This window comes from Vicugna pacos, chromosome 8 (assembly GCF_048564905.1).
Source record: "Vicugna pacos chromosome 8, VicPac4, whole genome shotgun sequence".
Taxonomy (NCBI): Eukaryota; Metazoa; Chordata; class Mammalia; order Artiodactyla; family Camelidae; genus Vicugna; species Vicugna pacos.
Genome location: NC_132994.1, coordinates 56,634,903 through 56,653,464, shown reverse-complemented (window position 1 = coordinate 56,653,464; position 18,562 = coordinate 56,634,903). Strand labels below are relative to the sequence as shown.

The 18,562-nt window shown below is 38.7% G+C and overlaps 1 protein-coding gene across 1 annotated transcript in view; it reads left to right on the top strand.

Annotated features, from left to right (window-relative positions):
* Positions 1–8,470, top strand: part of TXLNB (taxilin beta) — a 41,220-nt gene extending 32,750 nt beyond the window's left edge. Inside the window, exons 9-10 of the mRNA XM_006197774.4 lie at positions 6,349–6,444; positions 7,675–8,470. Of these exons, the coding sequence (XP_006197836.2) occupies positions 6,349–6,444; positions 7,675–8,445 (867 nt within the window). The 3' untranslated portion in view covers positions 8,446–8,470. The remainder of the gene's footprint in view (positions 1–6,348; positions 6,445–7,674) is intronic.
* Positions 8,471–18,562: the final 10,092 nt, after the last annotated feature.

Genomic DNA, 18,562 nt, shown 5'->3' with positions numbered 1-18,562 from the left:
GAGTGTTCTGACTCCATTGATATACATGCTGCTGTCCAGCTTTCCCAACACCACTTGCTGGAGAGGCTATCTTTTCTCCATTGTATATTCTTGCCTTCTTTGCCAAAGATTAATTGATCATAGGTATGTGGGTCTATTCTGGGGCTCTCAATTCTGATCCATTGATCCATATGTCTGTTTTTGTGCCAATGCTGTTTTGATTACTGTAGCTCTGCAGTAGTGTCTGAAGTCTGGGAGGGCTATTCTTCTAGTTCATTCTTTTTCTTCAATATTGCTTTGGAACTTCTGGGTCTTTGGGGATTCCATGTAAATTTCAGGATTATTTATTCTAGTTTTGTGAAAAAGGTCATGGTAATTTTGATAGCGATCACATTAAATCTGTAGATTGCTTTGGGTAGTATGGCCATTTAAACAGTATTGATTCTTCAAATCCAAAAGCATGGGCTATCTTTCCATTTCTTTGAACCATCTTCAATTTCCTTTATCAGGATGTTATTGTTCTTAGTGTATAAGTCTTTCATCTCCTTAGTCAGGTTTATTCCTAAGTATTTTATTTTTTGTGACACGATTTTAAAAAGGATTTTTTTTCACTTTTCCTTTCTGATATTTCATTGTTAGTAGAAAGAAATGCAGTAGATATCTGTACGTTAATTTTTTATCTAGCTACGTTGCTGAATTCATTTATCACTTCTAGTAGTTTTTGTGTGGAGTCTGTAGGGTTTTCTGTATATAGTATCATGCCATCCACATATAGTGACAATTTTACCTCTTCTCTTCCAATTTGGATCCATTTGATTTCTTCTTCTTGACTGATTGCTGTGGCTAGGACTTCCAATACTATGTTGACTGAAAGTAATGAAAGAGGGTATCCTTGTCTCGTTCCAGATTTTAGCAGGAAGGCTTTCACCATTTCACCATTGAGCATTATGTTGGCTGTGGGTTTGTCATAAATAGCTTTTATTATGTTGAGACATGTTACCTCTATACCTACTTTGGTAAGAGTTTTCATCATAAATGGATATTGAATTTTATCAAATGCTTTTTCTGCATCTATTAAGTTGACCATGTGGGTTTTGTCTTTAATTTAGTTGACGTGGTACATCACATTGATTGATTTGTGTATGTTGAATCATCCTTGTAACCCTGGGAAGAATCCAACTTGACTGTGCTGTATGATCTTTTTTACATGCTGTTAGATTCAGTTTGCTAATATTTTGTTGAGACTTTTTACATCTATATTCATCAAAGGTATTGGCCTGTAATTTTCTTTTTTTGGTATTGTCTTTGTCTGGTTTTAGTATCAGGGTGATGATGGCTTCATAGAAAGAGTCTGGGAGTGTTTCTTCCTCTTCAGTCTTGTGGAAGATTTTGGGAAGGGTCAATACAAGCTCTTTATATGTTTGGTAGAATTCCCCAGTGAAGTCATCTGGTCCTGGACTTTTGTTTACAGGAATTTTGTTGTTGTTGTTGTTGTTGTTGTTGTTGTTTTTTGTTTTTAATTACAGATTCTATTTTACTTCTAGTGACTGTTCAAATTATCTGTTTCTTCCTGATTCAATTTTGGTGAGTTGTATGTTTCTATATAATTGTCCATTTCTCCTAGTTTGTCCAATTTGATGAGATATAATTGTTCATAGTATTCTCTTATAGTTTTTTGTATTTCTGTGGTATTGGTTGTTATTTCTCCTCTTTCATTTCTTATTCTGTTTATTTGAGTCTTCATTCTTTTCTTCTTGGTGAGCCTGGCCAAAGGCTTGCCAATTTGTTTACCCTTTCAAAGAACCAGCTCTTGGTTTTATTGATTTTTTTCTATTTTTTAATCTCTATTTTATTTATTTAATCTCTGATCTTTATTATTTCCTTCCTTCTGCCGACTTTAGGCTTTGTATGTTCTTTTTTTCCTAATTCTTTTATGGGATAGGTTAGATAGTTTATTTGAAATTTTTCTTGTTTTTTGAGGAAGGCCTGTATTGCTGTGAACCTCCCTGTAAGAACTGCTTTTGCTGCATCCCGTAGACTTTGTAGGTTTTGTATGGTTGTGTTTTCATTGTCATTTGTCTCAAGGTTTTTTTTTTTTTTAATTCCCTCTTTGATTTCATTGTTGACCTACTGGGTTTATAGTAGCATGTTGTTTAGTTTCCTTGTATTCATTTTTTTCTCATTTCTCTTTCTGTGGTTGATTTCTAGTTTCATACCACTGTGGTCAGAAAACATGCTTGAAATAAATTCTGTCCTCTTAAATTTCCTGAGGCTTGCTTTGTGTCCTAATATGTGGTCAGTTTTAGAGAATGGTCCATGTGAACTTCAAAAGAATGTGTATTTTAGGTTTTTTGGATGTATTGTCCTGAAAATGTCAATTAAGTCTAAGTTCTATTATATCATTTAGGATCTCTGTTGCCTTATTGATTTTCTGTCTGGAAGATCTGTCCACTGATGTGAGTAGGGTGTTAAAGTTTCTTACTGTTATGTACTCCTATCAATTTCTCCCTTTATGCCTGTTAATATTTGTTTTATGTATTTAGGTGCTCCTATATTGGGTGCATATCTGTTAACGAGTATAATATCCTCTTCTTGTATTGATCCTTTTATCATTATATAGTGTCCTTCTTTATCTTTCTTTATGGCTTTCATTTTTAAAGTCTGTTTTGTCTGAGTATTGCTACCCTGACTTTCTTGTCATTTCCATCTGCATGAAATATCTTTCCATTCTCTCACTTTCAATCTGTGTGTGTTCTTAGCCCTAAAGAGGGTCTCTTGTAGACAGTATATTGTAGTCTCTTGCTTTTTTATCCAATTTGCCACTCTATGTCTTTTTGATTGGAGTATTTAGTCCATTGACACTTAAGATAATTATTGATATATATGTATTTATTGACATTTTAAACCTTGTTTTCCCATTGATTTTGTATTTCTCCTTTGTTCCATTTTTTTTCCTTTTGTGGTTAGATGATTTTCTTTTGTATTATGCTTGTGTTTTCTTCTTTTTCATTTTTGTGAATCTATTGTATGTTTTTGATTTGTGATTACCTTTTTTGTCAAGTATGTTAACCCATTACTATATCTACTTGCTAGTTATATAGGCTCAAACACATTCTTTTAAAAAATCTACTTTTCCTTACTCTCCTTCCCCACATTTTGATTTTGATGTTCTCATTTACATCTTCATGTTTATCCTTTTGCTGTTCACTGTAGTTTTCGTCACTTTCACAAAATTAAAAAAAAAATTAAATCTGTGTCCTGGCTTATTTAAGTGATTTACTTTCCCATTGTGATTTTCTCTTTCATATAAAGTCTTCCTTCTTTTCTATTTAGAGAAGAGCTTTCAATATTTCTTTTAGGATAGGTTTAATATTGCTATATTCCTTTAGTTTTTGCTAATCTGAGAAATTCTTTATCTCTCCTTCTATTCTAAATGATAATCTTGCTGGGTTGAATATTCTAGGTTACATTTTTTTCCCTTTTAGGACTTTAAATATATCTTGCCACTCCCCTCTGGTCTGCAACATTTCTGTAGAGAAATCAGCTGATAGCTTTATGTGGGGTTTCTTTGTAATTAACTCTTTGTTTTTCTCTTGCTGCCTTTAGAATCCTCTCTTTATCTTTAACTTTTGCCATTTTAATTATAATATGTCTTTATGTAGCTCTGTGTTGGGTTCATCTTGTTTAGGGCCCTCAGTGCTTTGTATACCTGGCTATCTGCTTCCTTCTTTAGGTTTGGGAAGTTTTCAGCCATAATTTCCTCAAATACATTTTTGATCCCCTTTTCTCCTTCTCATTCTGGGATCCCTATTATACGTAGATTGGGATACTTTATATTATCCCATAAGTCTTGTATATTACTTTCTTTTTTTGTTTTTGTTTTTGTTTTTCTATCTGCTATTCTGATTGGTTGATTTCCATTATTCCATCTTTCAGATCACTTATTCATTCTTCCGCCTTATCCAGTTTACTATTAAATGCCTTTAGCTCAGCTTTTGTCTCAGCAAATGAGTTTTCTAACTTTAATTGGCTCCTCTTTATGGTTTCTAATTCCTTTTTACAGGAATCTGTATTTATCAATAGTCTAATTCCTTCAGTATTTTCATTACCTCCTTTTTGAACTTGGGATCTGGTAGACTGGAGATGTCTGTTTCATTGATTTTTTTTTTTTTTGGAGGAATTCTCTTGATCTTTTAATTGGGAGTGGTTCCTCTGCTTCTTCATTTTACTTGTATTTCTCTGACTTTATGAGTTTAGGAGAAACAGTTAACTACTGTGGTCTTGAAGGGCTGTTTTTATGTGGGGGTTTCCCTTTGTAGCCTCCATGGGTCTAATATTTTTAGTGTGAGGGCTGTTTTTAGTATGGATTCCTACCTCATCTTTCCTCAGTGTGTCCTAGCTATTACCCCCTTGATAGGGGGTGGACTATTGTTGTGGTGACCAGAGCCAGCACTAGATGTTGAGCAGGGCCTCCTCTTTGCTCTGTGGTTGTCAAAGCCCTGTCAGGGGCAGAGTCTGCTCCCCAGTCATTGGAGTAGATGCCTCTAGACACATTTCTGAACTGTGGTGTAATATAGGCAGGACTGGACCATTCCTACTGAGAGAGGAACTGCTAAGTATTCCTCCGCAGGAGCTGTCCACTGAGAAGTGCATTCTGTGGTGTTGCCTGTAACCCATTGTGCAGGCTCACAAAGTACACTGTTTTTGGTGCTGCTCTCGGCCCCACCCCAACCATGGAAATTCAGGCAATCAGCCCAGGTGTCCCTCAAGTGCTGTGCTCACAAAGCCACCAGCACAGATCCACTGGTGCAGAACCACTGAGGTCAGGCATCGGGACTGCCATAGTCACACACCAAGACTCACTGTGGGAGCTACTGAGTCAGCCCAGACCCCAGCCCCGCCTCTGCATGTGCACACTGTCACTAGCACCAGACTTGCCCCAGCTGCTGGAGCATGAGTAATCTGCTCAGATGTGCCGTATACATTGAGTTTACAAAGCTGTCCATGGCAACATAAATCTGTGGATCTCACAGCTGCTGGGACACTCAGATTTCAGCCCTGCTTCCGAAGTCCTGTGGTCCCTGGGTATCAGCTTGGATTTCAGTCCTGCCTCCAAATGTGGGCAACCCTCCAGCGCTTGTGTGCTCCCAGAACTTGTGGAGGTGGAGCCATACCCATTTTGAGCACACTGAGAATTAGGCTGTTGTGGTGAGATTCCCCTTAGAGTAGGAGTTTTTAATCTGGGACTCATTTATAAACTTAGTACTTGACCTTAGAATTACCAAAAAATTTTGGTTTGCATATTGCATTTCTTTAGGTGTTCTCATAGATTTCATCAAATTCCTAAAGGGGTTGATTACTTTTAAAAGTTTATAAACTACTAACTTGGTTAAGAAATAATCAAACTTTAAAAGCACTCTAGGCTCACACAGCTTCTCTATAAAGCCCAGGGGCCAAGAGCCTGGATCCAGCCTCTGGCCTCCAAGCAGACCTAGCCTCAGGCAGTTTGGCACAAAGCAGCAAGTGCCTGGGTATGGTTCATCCAGGGTAACTGCACCTGAATATGTGTCTTAACTTCACTTCATCCAAGCAGAGAGGAGATCCTATAACCAGGAACGTGAGTAGTTTCAGGTTTGAAAAAGCCAGGCTGCATTTTATTCACTTCTGGGCACCCTATACCCAGCCCTGGCCTGGCAACCAGCAGGCACTCTGCACGTGTTGCATTAAATGAAGTCACTCCAGGCCCACTTTTGCTAACTCACCTGAATATCACTCCACCTCTCTGAGCCTCAGTTTCCCCATTTATAAAGTTGAGGTGAAAATAGAACCTTCCTTGGGGGACTGTTTCAAGAATGAAATGAATAACACATGGAATCACATTTAGTGAATCCTACTGCACTCCACAAATGGAAAGGCTGAGAAAATAGAAAGTTGCCTTTGTGTGGCTGCTTCTCAGATGTGCCCAGATATTATCAACATTTTAATGGCTAAAAAGCCAGGCCAACTTTCTCACTAATAGTCTTCTATTCAATAAAGTAAATAATCTAAATTTCAAGCTTATTCTTAGGACTAAATAAAGTTATTTTTATTTTAAACAAAAGAGAAAGCAGTGATAAAAAGGAAGGCTCTAAGTAGTTTCCGTTCCCCTGAACTGGCTCTGGTGCAAGTACGTTTGTTTACCACTGACCTAGATGGTTCAAAAATAAATCATGACTCTCTCCACTCAATCTTCATTCCTTGACATGGAATTTTTGCTTGCTTCAGCAGCTAGTAACAAAAGGACTTTTCTTAACATCACATATGGAACTGATAGTTTCTTTGATATATTAACTCCTCAAGATTTACATTAAAACACTGTAATTTCTGTAGACAACCAAGAAAATGAAGAAACTGGAAAAGGACACAGCCACGTGGAAAGCCCGGTTTGAGAACTGTAACAAAGCTCTGCTGGACATGATTGAAGAGGTGAGGAAGCGTTCCGCCTTATTCCTCTTCCCCTGTCTAGTCAATATATTCATACTCAGGAAATAATTATTGCCTAATGGCTCAAAAGATTACCTTTGAAAAAGAGCTGAATTTTTCTGGGGTGTGATATATGATGTTGCAATAAAAATAATGAGAGCAAAAGTAATTTAGAATTGGGTCCAGACGCATAAAGAGCATTGTGACCCTAAGTCACATACATGCCTACTTGTTGATTCAAAAGCTGTCCCCAAAGCAGCACCACACCTGCTAGACTGCGAATTCCTTAAAGGCAGGGTCAATGTTTTACCTGTCCTTGAATTTCCCAGGTGCCTGACACATAGCGGGTGCAGAATAAATTAATTAGTTGATTTGAACATACTGAGAGAAGACACCAGCCCAAGCACCCAGGGAATATGCTATTTCATAGACAGGTATGGAGACATGGTGTTTAATTCCTCCAACAGGCATTTAAACACTGATATTATGTTAGGCTCTGGAGGCTTTGAGACGATAAAGGCGAAGATACATGGCCCTTGACCTGAGAGGCAGGGCTTACAGGTGAAGGTTTTGCCATGTAAACAGCTGGGGAGGGGGGAGTCTTAAAAGGGACAGAGTAACACAAAGGTAGGGATGAAGGAGTAAGATGATTAAGATCAATTTCTTGCACAAACACAGTGACATTTCTAGAGGAAAAGAGAACTGAACAGGTTGAGCAGCATCATGAATGAATGTGTGGTGAGTTTCTCTGTTTTAACTCTGTTTACTGTTTTAATGATTCATTCCAAATAACAACCAGCTCCAAAGAGATGTGCTTATTTCAAAAACATAGATCAAGCCGTTGCTGGACTAGCACATAGCAGTTTATCTGTAGAACAGATAAAGCATTGCTGACAGCCAGGTCCCCGTCCATCTCAATCATTTTGCCACAAGCTTCTGCTTACCCCTTCTAAGTCTTAGTGGCAGGAGAGTCACCCGCCTTCAGATTTTAGAGGCCCTAGACTGAAGCAGAGAGAGGCTTTGCTATCTGTCTTTCCTTAAAAGGATTAAAATTTTACCAGAGTCTCCAACACAATGCAACAACAGAAGTGATGTCCCTGACCAGCTACCACCCTGAGGTCAGAGCCTAACAGACAAATTCCAGGACAAATGGTTTGCTTGTCTCCAGACAGCATCCTGGCAATTTTGCTTTTCGTGTTGTTTTATGAGTGTGTGTGTGTTTTCAAATCACAGAAAGCACTGAGAGCTAAAGAATATGAATGCTTCGTGATGAAAATTGGAAGGCTAGAGAACCTCTGTCGAGCTTTACAAGAAGAAAGAAACGAACTCTATAAAAAAATTAGAGAAGCAAAAATGCCTGAAAAATGTGACCAAGGCCAGCACACCTCCGACGATGAGCCAGAGGCAAACTCGGCTGTGGGTGAAGAGGCCGATGAGGATGAAGCCGACAGAGTTCATGAAGCCGTGAAAAACCTGGCCGCGGCCTTCATGGTACTTCACTGTCCAGAGTCCACCCTAGGCCCGTCCAGAGAAATCCAGCCAGAAGTTGGCAGTCCTCCGGGGGGTGACACCACGGCCCTCAAGGAGCCAGAACAACCTGCTCTGAGCCCCTCATGCCATTCAGAGAGTCCCCTGCCTCCCCCAAGTCCTCAGGCAGAGGCCGAGAGAGGTAATGAGGCAGAACCTCCCCTCGGAGCCAGGAATCCCCTTGCAGCGTCAGGAGCAGAGGCCCAAAGTGCTGGCCTCCCTTCTGGAGCACGGGCTGATCAGCAGCCCCAGAAGCCAGAGGCAGCAGCTTCGGGTCAGGCCCCCGAGCCCCCGGCCCAGGCCTCCCTGCAGGCGATGGAACCCGCAGCAGGTGAGCACAGGCCGGCCGGGCAGGCGGGGCGTGAGCCCGGGGGGCAGCCCCCACCAGCAGCAGCAGCAGAGGGGCTGCCAGGGGGGGCCGCGGCTGGGCCCCAGCTGCCTGAAGTGGCCGGCACCAACCTGGAAGGGGTGGACTGAGCCCCCTTGTGCCTTCGGAGGCTGTTCTTCCTGACTTTCCATCTTGTTGGAAACAGACTGTCTTCCGAAAGCGGCATTAAGGGCTAGGGATGTCTAATGGAAGAGACTTAACTAGAATCAAGACACTTTTAAACATTACGCAGAGTACATTCAGCTTTTGCTATGTGTTCTTAGTTTATAACTGATTTGGAGCTTTTCTATTTATCACTTGTTGATAGTATAATTTTCCCAAATGGCAACAAAACATACAAGTAGCAAATTTATATTAATTTGTAATTAAGATGGTATTTAATTCAAGTTCTTAACCAACCATAAAATTGGTATTTAAAGACTTCCACTACAATATATAAATATTGAAAAAGTGCTGCTTTATTTCCATGTTGTTTAGTAAGTTCCATAGTAAGTAATGGATGACCAAGTTCCATTTAAACACTATATACATAATATATGTATATGTGTGTATGTATGTGTGTGTATATATATATATACACATATGTATGTGAATATATACTTGTGTGTGAATATATACATGTATGTTTAAGCACATATATACACATGTATATTTTATATACACATAAGTGAATATATATAGTACACATACATTTCTCTCATCTCTTTTTGTATTATTCTCATGCAAAATATTTATACGCTTATGCAAAAAAATTATCTCTTTCTTGCATTTGGGACTGCAGTAGACTGATGCTCTTTGAACCAGAAACGGGTTCAGAACACAAGTATGTAGGCCAAATAATGTTGGTTAAAAATAAGTAAATCAATGGTGGTTCAATGGATTAAATGACAGAATAGCAGTTGAGTTAGACTGCATGGTTATGCAGAGCACACAGACACACAGATGGCCACAGAAAGCCCTAAGCAGAAAGGGAAACTATCACAGCAGTAGACTGCTCACCTCTTCCAGCTGCTTCTCCTACACAACTCAGCCCATCGCCTTGCAACTTCCTCATGTGGGGAGGCAGCCTATTCATGGCTTCCTGAAAGGAAAGGGTTGGAAGTGGGAAAGGGATCGGGGGGGGGGGGGGGTAGGGGGAATGAGGGCCCTCGGGATGCTCTGGTCCCCTGCCTCTTGAGCAACAGAGGTCTCGAGATAGCATATTTACCAGGCCCTGCCAACTTTTCTGTTGCCTCTCTGTTGTCTACCATTCTCTCCAGGGGGTTCCTCACCACCTCTTGCTGTCACTGCCCCAGTCTACAGTCTCTAAGTTTCTGTTCCTTCCTTCCAACCTTCTCCTTTGCAGCAGGAAATTACACTCAGCCCTCATCTCAATCACAGCTAAGTAAAAGCTATTATTTTTCTAAAACAGAAATCCACACAGTGTTTCAATGTGAGTGATGAGGCTAAAAACCAACACATTTTCTGCTTTGATGAATTCTCTACAGCCAGAAGTAACAAAGCAAAGGACAAATGGGTCCCTACTCAAAATGACTTGAAAAATAGGTGAGGATACAAGACGCAAAAGCTAGAAATACCTGGGGTTGTCTACATGCGTATTACATTATCATTGCTTGACAAGAACCTCTAATAATGCCTACAGCATGAATTACTCTATTTGAGTAAAGAGAGACTGCAACAAAGAAATAGGAAGGAAGAGAGGGAGGCAGGGGAGAGGGAGAGAGGAAGGAGGGAGGGGAAAAAAAAAGATCTAACCCAACCCTACTTTAAAAGTTGACCTTAAGTAGAAAAATGGATAAAAGCAATATTCTCTACGACTCATTCATTGTCACATGTGGCTGTCTGTTAAGGCACGCAGAGCGCTTGTAGGCAGCAACCATATGTTATAAGAATTGTAAACTGCATAAAATTTGTTTGAAGTAGACACTGAGGGTAATAAAATACTAGTCAGGGAAAAAAAATCAGGAAAAAAACATATTGTTATTTGAGAGCCCATGTATTTTTAAAGGCTTAAGATATTATAACTACAAGGTATCCAGCCAAATTCAACATTAACTGGAAATCTTAGAGATTTAAACATTCATGTAATTCAGAGCCAAATATGCACCAGAACAATCCAAGAGGGTCTCCTTTCCCATTATTTATAGAGGCTGAACTTCCAAGAATGGAGTAAGATTAGATAATCATGGTAGAGTCTCAGTCTGAATGTTTAGCAAGAGAAATGGGCCTGAGAGGAGCCAAATCCAGTATATTAAATACTCTAATACCCAGAGTTCATTTTTTTTTCATCCAGAAACCTTTCATAGCAACACATTACTCACTATGGTATGTATCTGGGGCAGAGTTTCTGCTACAGTAACTTGTCTGAAATTTGCAAGGCTTATACTGGCTTTGGAAGAATTATTTTAATATTCAAAGAATGTTTTATTATAATCCTTTATGTTAGAAGTTGGCCTTACTAATTATAACAATAAGTCATGAGACCTGAAAGAATAAGAAATTTCTATTCTTCATCAAGTTCATGTAACTGTTTCTAGAGATGCCAAGTCTACTTTCCAGAAACACTGGGGTGGTGGTTGTTTTCTAAATAAAATAACTATAATTTATGTATTTATTAAACAGGCACTTCTCTTCCCAAATGCTCTAGTAGTGGTTTGATTTTTTAAATTTTCATTTATATTTTAACTTTTGTTACTTCTATGTTTCAGCAATACCTAACGAAGATTATGGTTATATTCTCTTGGTTGCAATTTTGGTCTCTGTGTAGAATGTACATGGAGTGAACACTTTGAAAATCTTTGTGTGTGAGTGTGTGGAGTGTGTGTGTGAGTGTGTATACGGGTGCGCTCAGTGAAAGGAAGAGAGGGAAGGCGGAAGGGAAAGAGAGAACATGGCATGCAGACCTCACAAGGGAGCAGAACCCAGACTCCTCCGCCTGGCCGTCCACTGCTACAGACCTACCACAAGTCAGGGCCGTCTCCCCTGAGACCAGGCTTCCATAGGTTACTCTGCCATGTGTCCTCTCAGAAATGCTCTGAGGAGTAAGGGAGGGAGTACAGAAGATATCAGCTCATTTTCCTTCCTCTACTTGGTTCCACTAACTGCTTCTAGAATTTTCTCTCACAAGACCAGAAGAGGCCCACTCTTCTGGCCTTTTGCTTATTGCCTTTTCCCAACCCATCATGATTCGGAAGGGGCTTCTTGAACAGCGTTTCCTCTATGCTTGGGGAAGAGGATTTCTTAGCTAGAATTGGAAAAAAAATTAAACCCTGTCTTTTTTGTATAGTAGAGTCACATTTTTTAAATAGCTCTTTTTTTTGAGATAATAAAAGTGTTACATGTTTGTTGCAAAACTGAGGCTGCTTTTCTATAAGACTAAGAGATCATTAGGAGAAATCATTTCAGGAAAATTTCCTCAGCCCTGTCTCTAATCGCTAGTTAAATCCAGTATTTAGGAAAAATAAAAGGAATTAAAATGTAAATAATTTGCTAAAAGAAGATATGAAATAAAAATGATGACTCTGGCCTCTATAATTTGTTCCCATCATAAACTGGCAAGGAGGATTTAGGAGTAAGTAGGCCAGTAGGGTATATAGGTTAAATTTTCACAAGGTTTAAATAATTTCCACTTCTGAACCTGAAAACTAAAGTTATCATTAGATCAACCGTAAGAGCACTCAGTGAGAACAGAAACAGTCATAAATGTAGTAGTAAAGGTTTTTCTCGACACTTAAGTTTTATCCTCAGTACCTGAAGTTGTCTCCTTGGTGGTTTCCTGATAGAAGCTCTACAAATGCTAGTTACTGATGCATATGTGTGTGACTGCGTGTGCACACCTACACACACAAGCACACAAACACACAGGTATAACATCTGACACAGATTTAATTCTGTTCCTATAGGTGACTCTTCACACTAGTATTTTCAAAGGGTACTTAGTATTACCTTTCCTGTCAAGGACAAAGTACAAAAAAGGAATCATTTCCTGTGTGAATAAGGATAATTGATAGACATATTTAACTAACGAAAGAAACCTACAGATTCATTAAACCATGACTTAAACACTATTCACAGAAACAGTTTCATTCTATCAGGAGATAAGGAAAGAAAAAAAATCACTTCAGCAGCACAATCAAGCTTGGCAAAATCCAAACACAAGTCCTTCCTGCTGGATTTTAGTAGAAAACTTGGTGTTAATACCAACTTCGATCCCATTTTATTTATTCATTCATTCATTCATTCATTCATTCATTTATTCATTCATTCATTTGCAAAATATACAAATATTTTATTACATCTTAAAATTTTATTATACTCCTTTTTAACACCAAATTAATTTTTTATTAAATCCCCTTTTTTTAATTTAAAAAATTTTACATTTTTAAAGGTTACTTTCTATTTACAGTTATTACAAAATATTGGCTATATTTTATATTTTAACTTTGGATTATTAAAGTGACATATCATAATGTTCAATTACCTCATGTCATAATTAGAGCATACCTAAGTGTAAAACTCATTATTTCAGAACTGACAGTCAGTGGATGACATCTTATATCAAATAACATAGACCACCATAAGAAGCAAAGAAGCAAAGCAGATGCATGTTAAGAGAGGAGAAAAGGAAGAGGGAGAGAGAAAAGCTATTCTATAAAAGAAAAAATAAAAAGAGGGGGAAGGAAGTGGCACATAAATTGGTGGACACTTTTATGAAAATAAGTGATAATAAAAGTCAAGAATCATAATGGTATTAACACTCCTCCACACTTTCACTTCAACTTGGGGAATTTTTACAAACATGTTGTCTTACTGTCTTTCCACTTGTCTTTCTTTTAAAATAATAAGTGTGTTCTTTTTAATATTAAAATAATAAAATAACATTCTAGAACATTTAGAAAATAGAGAAAAGAAAATTTACCCACAATTCCATCACCCTAACAACCACTGTCAGCATTCACTATATCACAGTGTATTTTAAATTATCTTTTTTATTTAACATTGTGTTAGTTTGCCTCTGGGGGAGGGCACAGTTCAAGTGAGAGTAATAGCTATTACTAGCCACCAGGTTTGTGTGTTCACACTGTGTATTCAAGTTGTATTTGCTTCCATGGAAGCATATTATTGTATTCATAGAATAAGCATGACTATGCAAATACAAATACATAGCACACATATGCGTTGTCTGAAAAACTTACACCATGCAATGCACTTAAAAGTTCCACCGCACACAGGTTTCCAAGCAAATCTACTAAACATGGGCTAGAGTGAGACACCTAAACTGAACACAGCTCAAAAAAAAAATCAAAAATCAATTCTAGAGAAATACAAATGCTTTACAGAACAAAACAAGAGAAAAAGTCGAACTCCAGTTTATGAAGTGACAAGAAACATATAATACCATAAATCATCGCATTGGCTAAATAAAGGGCAACGTTCTAAAACAAATCTAATCTCTTCAAAGTTAATGAGATGGTTAGTGATTTTGTTGCTCTAATGAAATGATGGTGACCAGCATTAGCTGTATCATACCTATTAAGTAGGGCAAGGCTATAAACCATTGTGAACCTGGGATTTCTCTAATATCTACCACGCAGATGCAACCAGCCATGGACAGTATTCAGGGATCCGATACACTAAGAAAGTCAGAGTTCAAATTTATAGAAATAGTTCAACAGGGATACCTTTCATCACATCTAAACATGTTAGATTAGAGGACAAGCAGCGTGATAGCACAGGCAAGATTTATTAGAATGTAGCGAATGCTCCATCCAAACCAGTGTAATTCCTCAGACTATTGTAAGACAGTCTATAACATGTAGGACTTGTCTTAGCATTCTTATCAAGGAGTTACTCCCTGCAATAAAATCACTCAAGCCCAACCAAAGTGAAAAGTATAGGACAGCATTAGTCCAGGAATTAGGCTGCTGAGTCCCTTGTCCCTGCTCTACTGCCAACTCCTCGGTGACTATGAAGAAATCACTTAACATCTCTGGGCCTCAGTTTACTCATCTATAAAATGAGAGCCTCGGACTAGCTGTCTGAAGGTTTGGGCATCTCTGATTAAATTCTCAAAAGACTCAAGTAAGCTATGTGGGTTTTCCACTCTCCAGGGAGGGTTTTATTCTAAGAGATCTGCACATCACCTTGCGCATGTCTATCAGAAGCTAGATAAGGGGAAAGGGACAAGAAGTTACTCTAATAAAAAATTGTTTTTAATTTTAAAAGTTAAACGAAGAAAGGATTAAGTGCTAAATCACAAACTCTTTGATTTTTTTTTTTCAATAAACATTGAAGTCTTTCTGTGTGCGAGGTTCTGCAGTAGCCCCTGGGATGGCAGTGGCTACAAGGCTAAACCAAGGATTTCAAGACCACCCAGCCATTGACTTTGTCTGCTCAGGGTCAGAGCACCTGGTCATCTGACTCGGACCTGAGGATTCCTCCCACTACTTGCCCCACAAACTTCAGCAGCCAAACAGCAGGAAAGAGAACTCTAGGAGCATTTTTATTGCAAATGCTACCCAGATCTCCAGGTGGAAAAGTGTGTGTTCCTGCTAGAGAAGGAGGGTTAAATGAAACGTGTGTGTGGTTGTATATGTGTGTGAATGTATATGCGTGTGAGTGCATACTTGTGTGTGAGTGCATATTTGTGTGTGAGGCATGTATGAGGATCTGTGTGTAATATGTGTCAGTGTATATGTGGAATTTTGTGCAGGTGTGTTGTGTGTATGCAGTTCTATGTGATGTTTATAATTGTATACGACTATACCAATGCAAAATAAGTAGACATGAGCCTACGTGAGTGTGTAGTTCTGCATGAATTTATGGCATGTGCATGATGGGGCTAGGACTTGAAAAGCTGAAATACTCTAGATGTGGTTTTAGCATATGGCTGGCTTATTTTTCATAGGATCATGTCTTGTTGCAGACTTTTGCCTGCACAGCTAATTCTTTTTTGCTTGCAGTGTCACAGGGCTCATTCTTTTTTGGCTGACAACCTGCTTTCTGAATAAACAGGCAGGTGGGTAAGGCTGCAAGCGGTCATGGCAGCTATTCGTGAAATACTTGCACACACCGCCAGCCCAATGTGACAACCACCACTGGCTCACAACTCCCATCCTCAAGCAAGGCTGTGGATACATATAGAGAATTTCTCAGTGCTCCCCTTCACACAGCCCAGCCACAGCTTGAGCAAAGAATACTGGTAGTGGCAGCAAAAAAAGGCTAATTTTATTCTGGTCTTTCTAAGTGCAAAAGGAGTTTCTACATGGTCAGTTTCCAACAAAGGTGGCATCCTTGGAGGCAGAGTTATAACCTCCCTTATCTCTGCTGAACTATCATCCAGCTGAAACCAACCCCTTGAATATCAAGAATGTTTCTCTGAACTAAAAGCCAGAGAGAAAGTGCCCAATCCATTTATGCTTTAATCAGTGAGTCAGAAGGTAGCAAGCCAGAGTTGATTGCAGATGCTACCAGCCAATCAGTCATGCTCATGACTCATCCTTTGCGCAGAGAGATTTTTTGCTATGATACAATTCATCTTCCAAAAATATCTAGTATTGACGAGCTGTGCTGTCATAGCTGGACCATCTGGCTGCTTCCTTGTCCATTATTAGAAAACTGAAGTCCTCCAATTCAGTCTGGTTGTAATTTAAAGCAATGCCCAAAGGAAGAAGAGAGAGCTTTTTACAACAAATTAATTGCCTGCCAAACAAGTTAACTAGTGATCTTCAAAAATTACAGGGAACAAAGCAAGCAGCCATAAATAAAATTAAAAGACAAGAACAGAATGGGAAAAGATAGTCACAATAAATACAACAAAGCATTAATGTCCAGAATACAAACAGAAATCAAAGCAATAAGAAAAGACAACTCAGAAGACAGTGGGAGAGGCACTGGGAGCACCCCACCCAGGTAAGGGCGACGAGGGGCAAGATGTTGTCTATAGAGAATTTTAAAACAGTAATAAAACCAACTACAAGCCAGTCTTCTTTTTATCACCATCAGGGACAGCAGTCCTGAACGGCATCAATAGTAAAGTTGCCCTCCCTGCCAGAGATGATCACTCTCGCTGTGTGCCCCAGCCCCTATCTGTAAACCACCAGCATGGGATAGGATAGCAGTTCACGGAAGAGAAAATGCAAATGACTCAAACGCGTCAGGCCAGTAAAAAGTAAAACAAAGAGTTACTATCGCTTTCGCCCATTGGACTGACAAAAATGTAAATACTGATAATATCAAGTATTAGCAAGGACGAAGCAAATGGGTACACTCATCACCTGTTGGTACAGTACTGGGTGTCTGTCTTTTTCTTGTCCATTTGTAGGAGTTCTTTTCAACGGTAATTCGACAGTATGCATTTTTTGCCTAACATGTCAAAATAAAAATTAGCAAAGACTGGACACACGGCTCTTGCCTGCTCACATCCTTTTCATGGAGGAAGCACTATGCCCTGGATGCATAGAGTCTGGATGAGGCTGTCATGTACAATGATAATCACTGAACTTAAACCAAAATGTTTTAAAAGCCTCATTTCTCGACTTATCTTGAAAAACCTCTTTATTGCAAAAATGATGAATTAGTACAATGTGAATTCCTTCATGTACCTCACCAGCCAGGTCAAGAAATTGAACATCACCAAGCATCTTAGAAGTTCTCCCACTCCCCTTCCAGTCGCCACCTGTCCCCTACCACCCCGCCTCTCCAGAGGGAACCACCTTCCTGATGTGTAACAACATGGATCTGTTTAGCTTCTGAGTGTGTATGTGTGCTGTTGATGGTGGTGGTGGTGGTGCTGGTTTTTTTACTTTATAAAAGTATTCTTTTGTGTCTGGCTTCTTTTGCTCAAAACTATACGTGTGAGATTCATCCACGTTAAGCCTCCGTGGCTTGTAGGAGTCGTTGGTTCATTTTCATTGTCATATGGTAATCTGTTGTATGACTATACCACAATTGCTTTATCCAGTCTAATGCTGACTGGCATTTACATTGTTTCCAGTTACTGTCTAACACAAATGACGTTGTTATGACATTTCCAAAGTATACACTTAGGAGAGGAATTGTTGGATTGTATGGCACGTGTCTATTCAGCTAGAGGAGATACTACCAAATTGTTTTCCGAAGAGATTGTAACAATGGCTTCAACACCCAGTGTGTGAGAGCTGCAGCTGCTCCATGACCTCCTCTGGTATCATCAGGCGTTTTAATTTTAGCCATTTGAGTGTGCGTAGTAGTATCTAATTGTCATTTTAATTTGCCTTTCTCAGATAACCAATGAGGTTGAGCATCTTTTCTTATACTTACTGACCAAGTGGATGGATATCCTCTTTTTTGACATGCACGTTCATGATTTTTCACTTTTTTTCCTATTGGGTCATCTGTCTTCTTCATTTGTAATGTTCTTTATATTTCTGGAAAGAAGTGCTTTATTAATAAACGTAATTGCAAATCAGTTCTCCTATTCTGTGGCTTAAAAAGTCACAGATCTCTTACTATTTTGATAAACAGAATTTCTTGATTTTAATGTTGTTCAACTTATCAGTCTTTTACCATTTGACAAATTCATGTGTGTCCTGTTTAAGAAATCTTTGTCAATCCTCAAATAATGAAGATGCTCTCTCATGTTATCTTCTAGAAGCTCTGTTGTTTACCTTTTACATTTACATCTACAACTGACTCAGAATTAATTTCTGAAAAGAAAGTGACATGGGGGTCAGATTAATTTTTTCCTATGTAGGTGGGCCATTCATGAAGCACCACTTATTTAAGTAAAATATTTTTCTCCATTGCTTTGACAAATTAAATGTCATATGCAAATGGATCTTTCTCTAGACTCTCGCTTCTGTTTCACTGATTAATTTGCTCATCCTTGCACCAACACCACATTGTTTTAATTACTATAGCTTTAGAATAAGTCTTTATAATTGATAATCTAGATCTTTCTACTTTGTTCTTCAAGACAGTACTGGTTATTTTAGCCTTTTTATTTACATGTGTAATTTAGAATCAGCTTATCAGTTTATACACACACACTGATTTTTTTTCATAGGAATTAGATTTAATCTATAAATCAATTTGGGGAGAGCTTACATTTTTATAATACTGAGTTTTCCAATCCATGAATCTGATAGATAGCTTCACTTATTTAGGTTTTCTTTAAATATTTTTCAATAACATTTTACTATTTTCCAGATGTCTGCTCATTTCTCA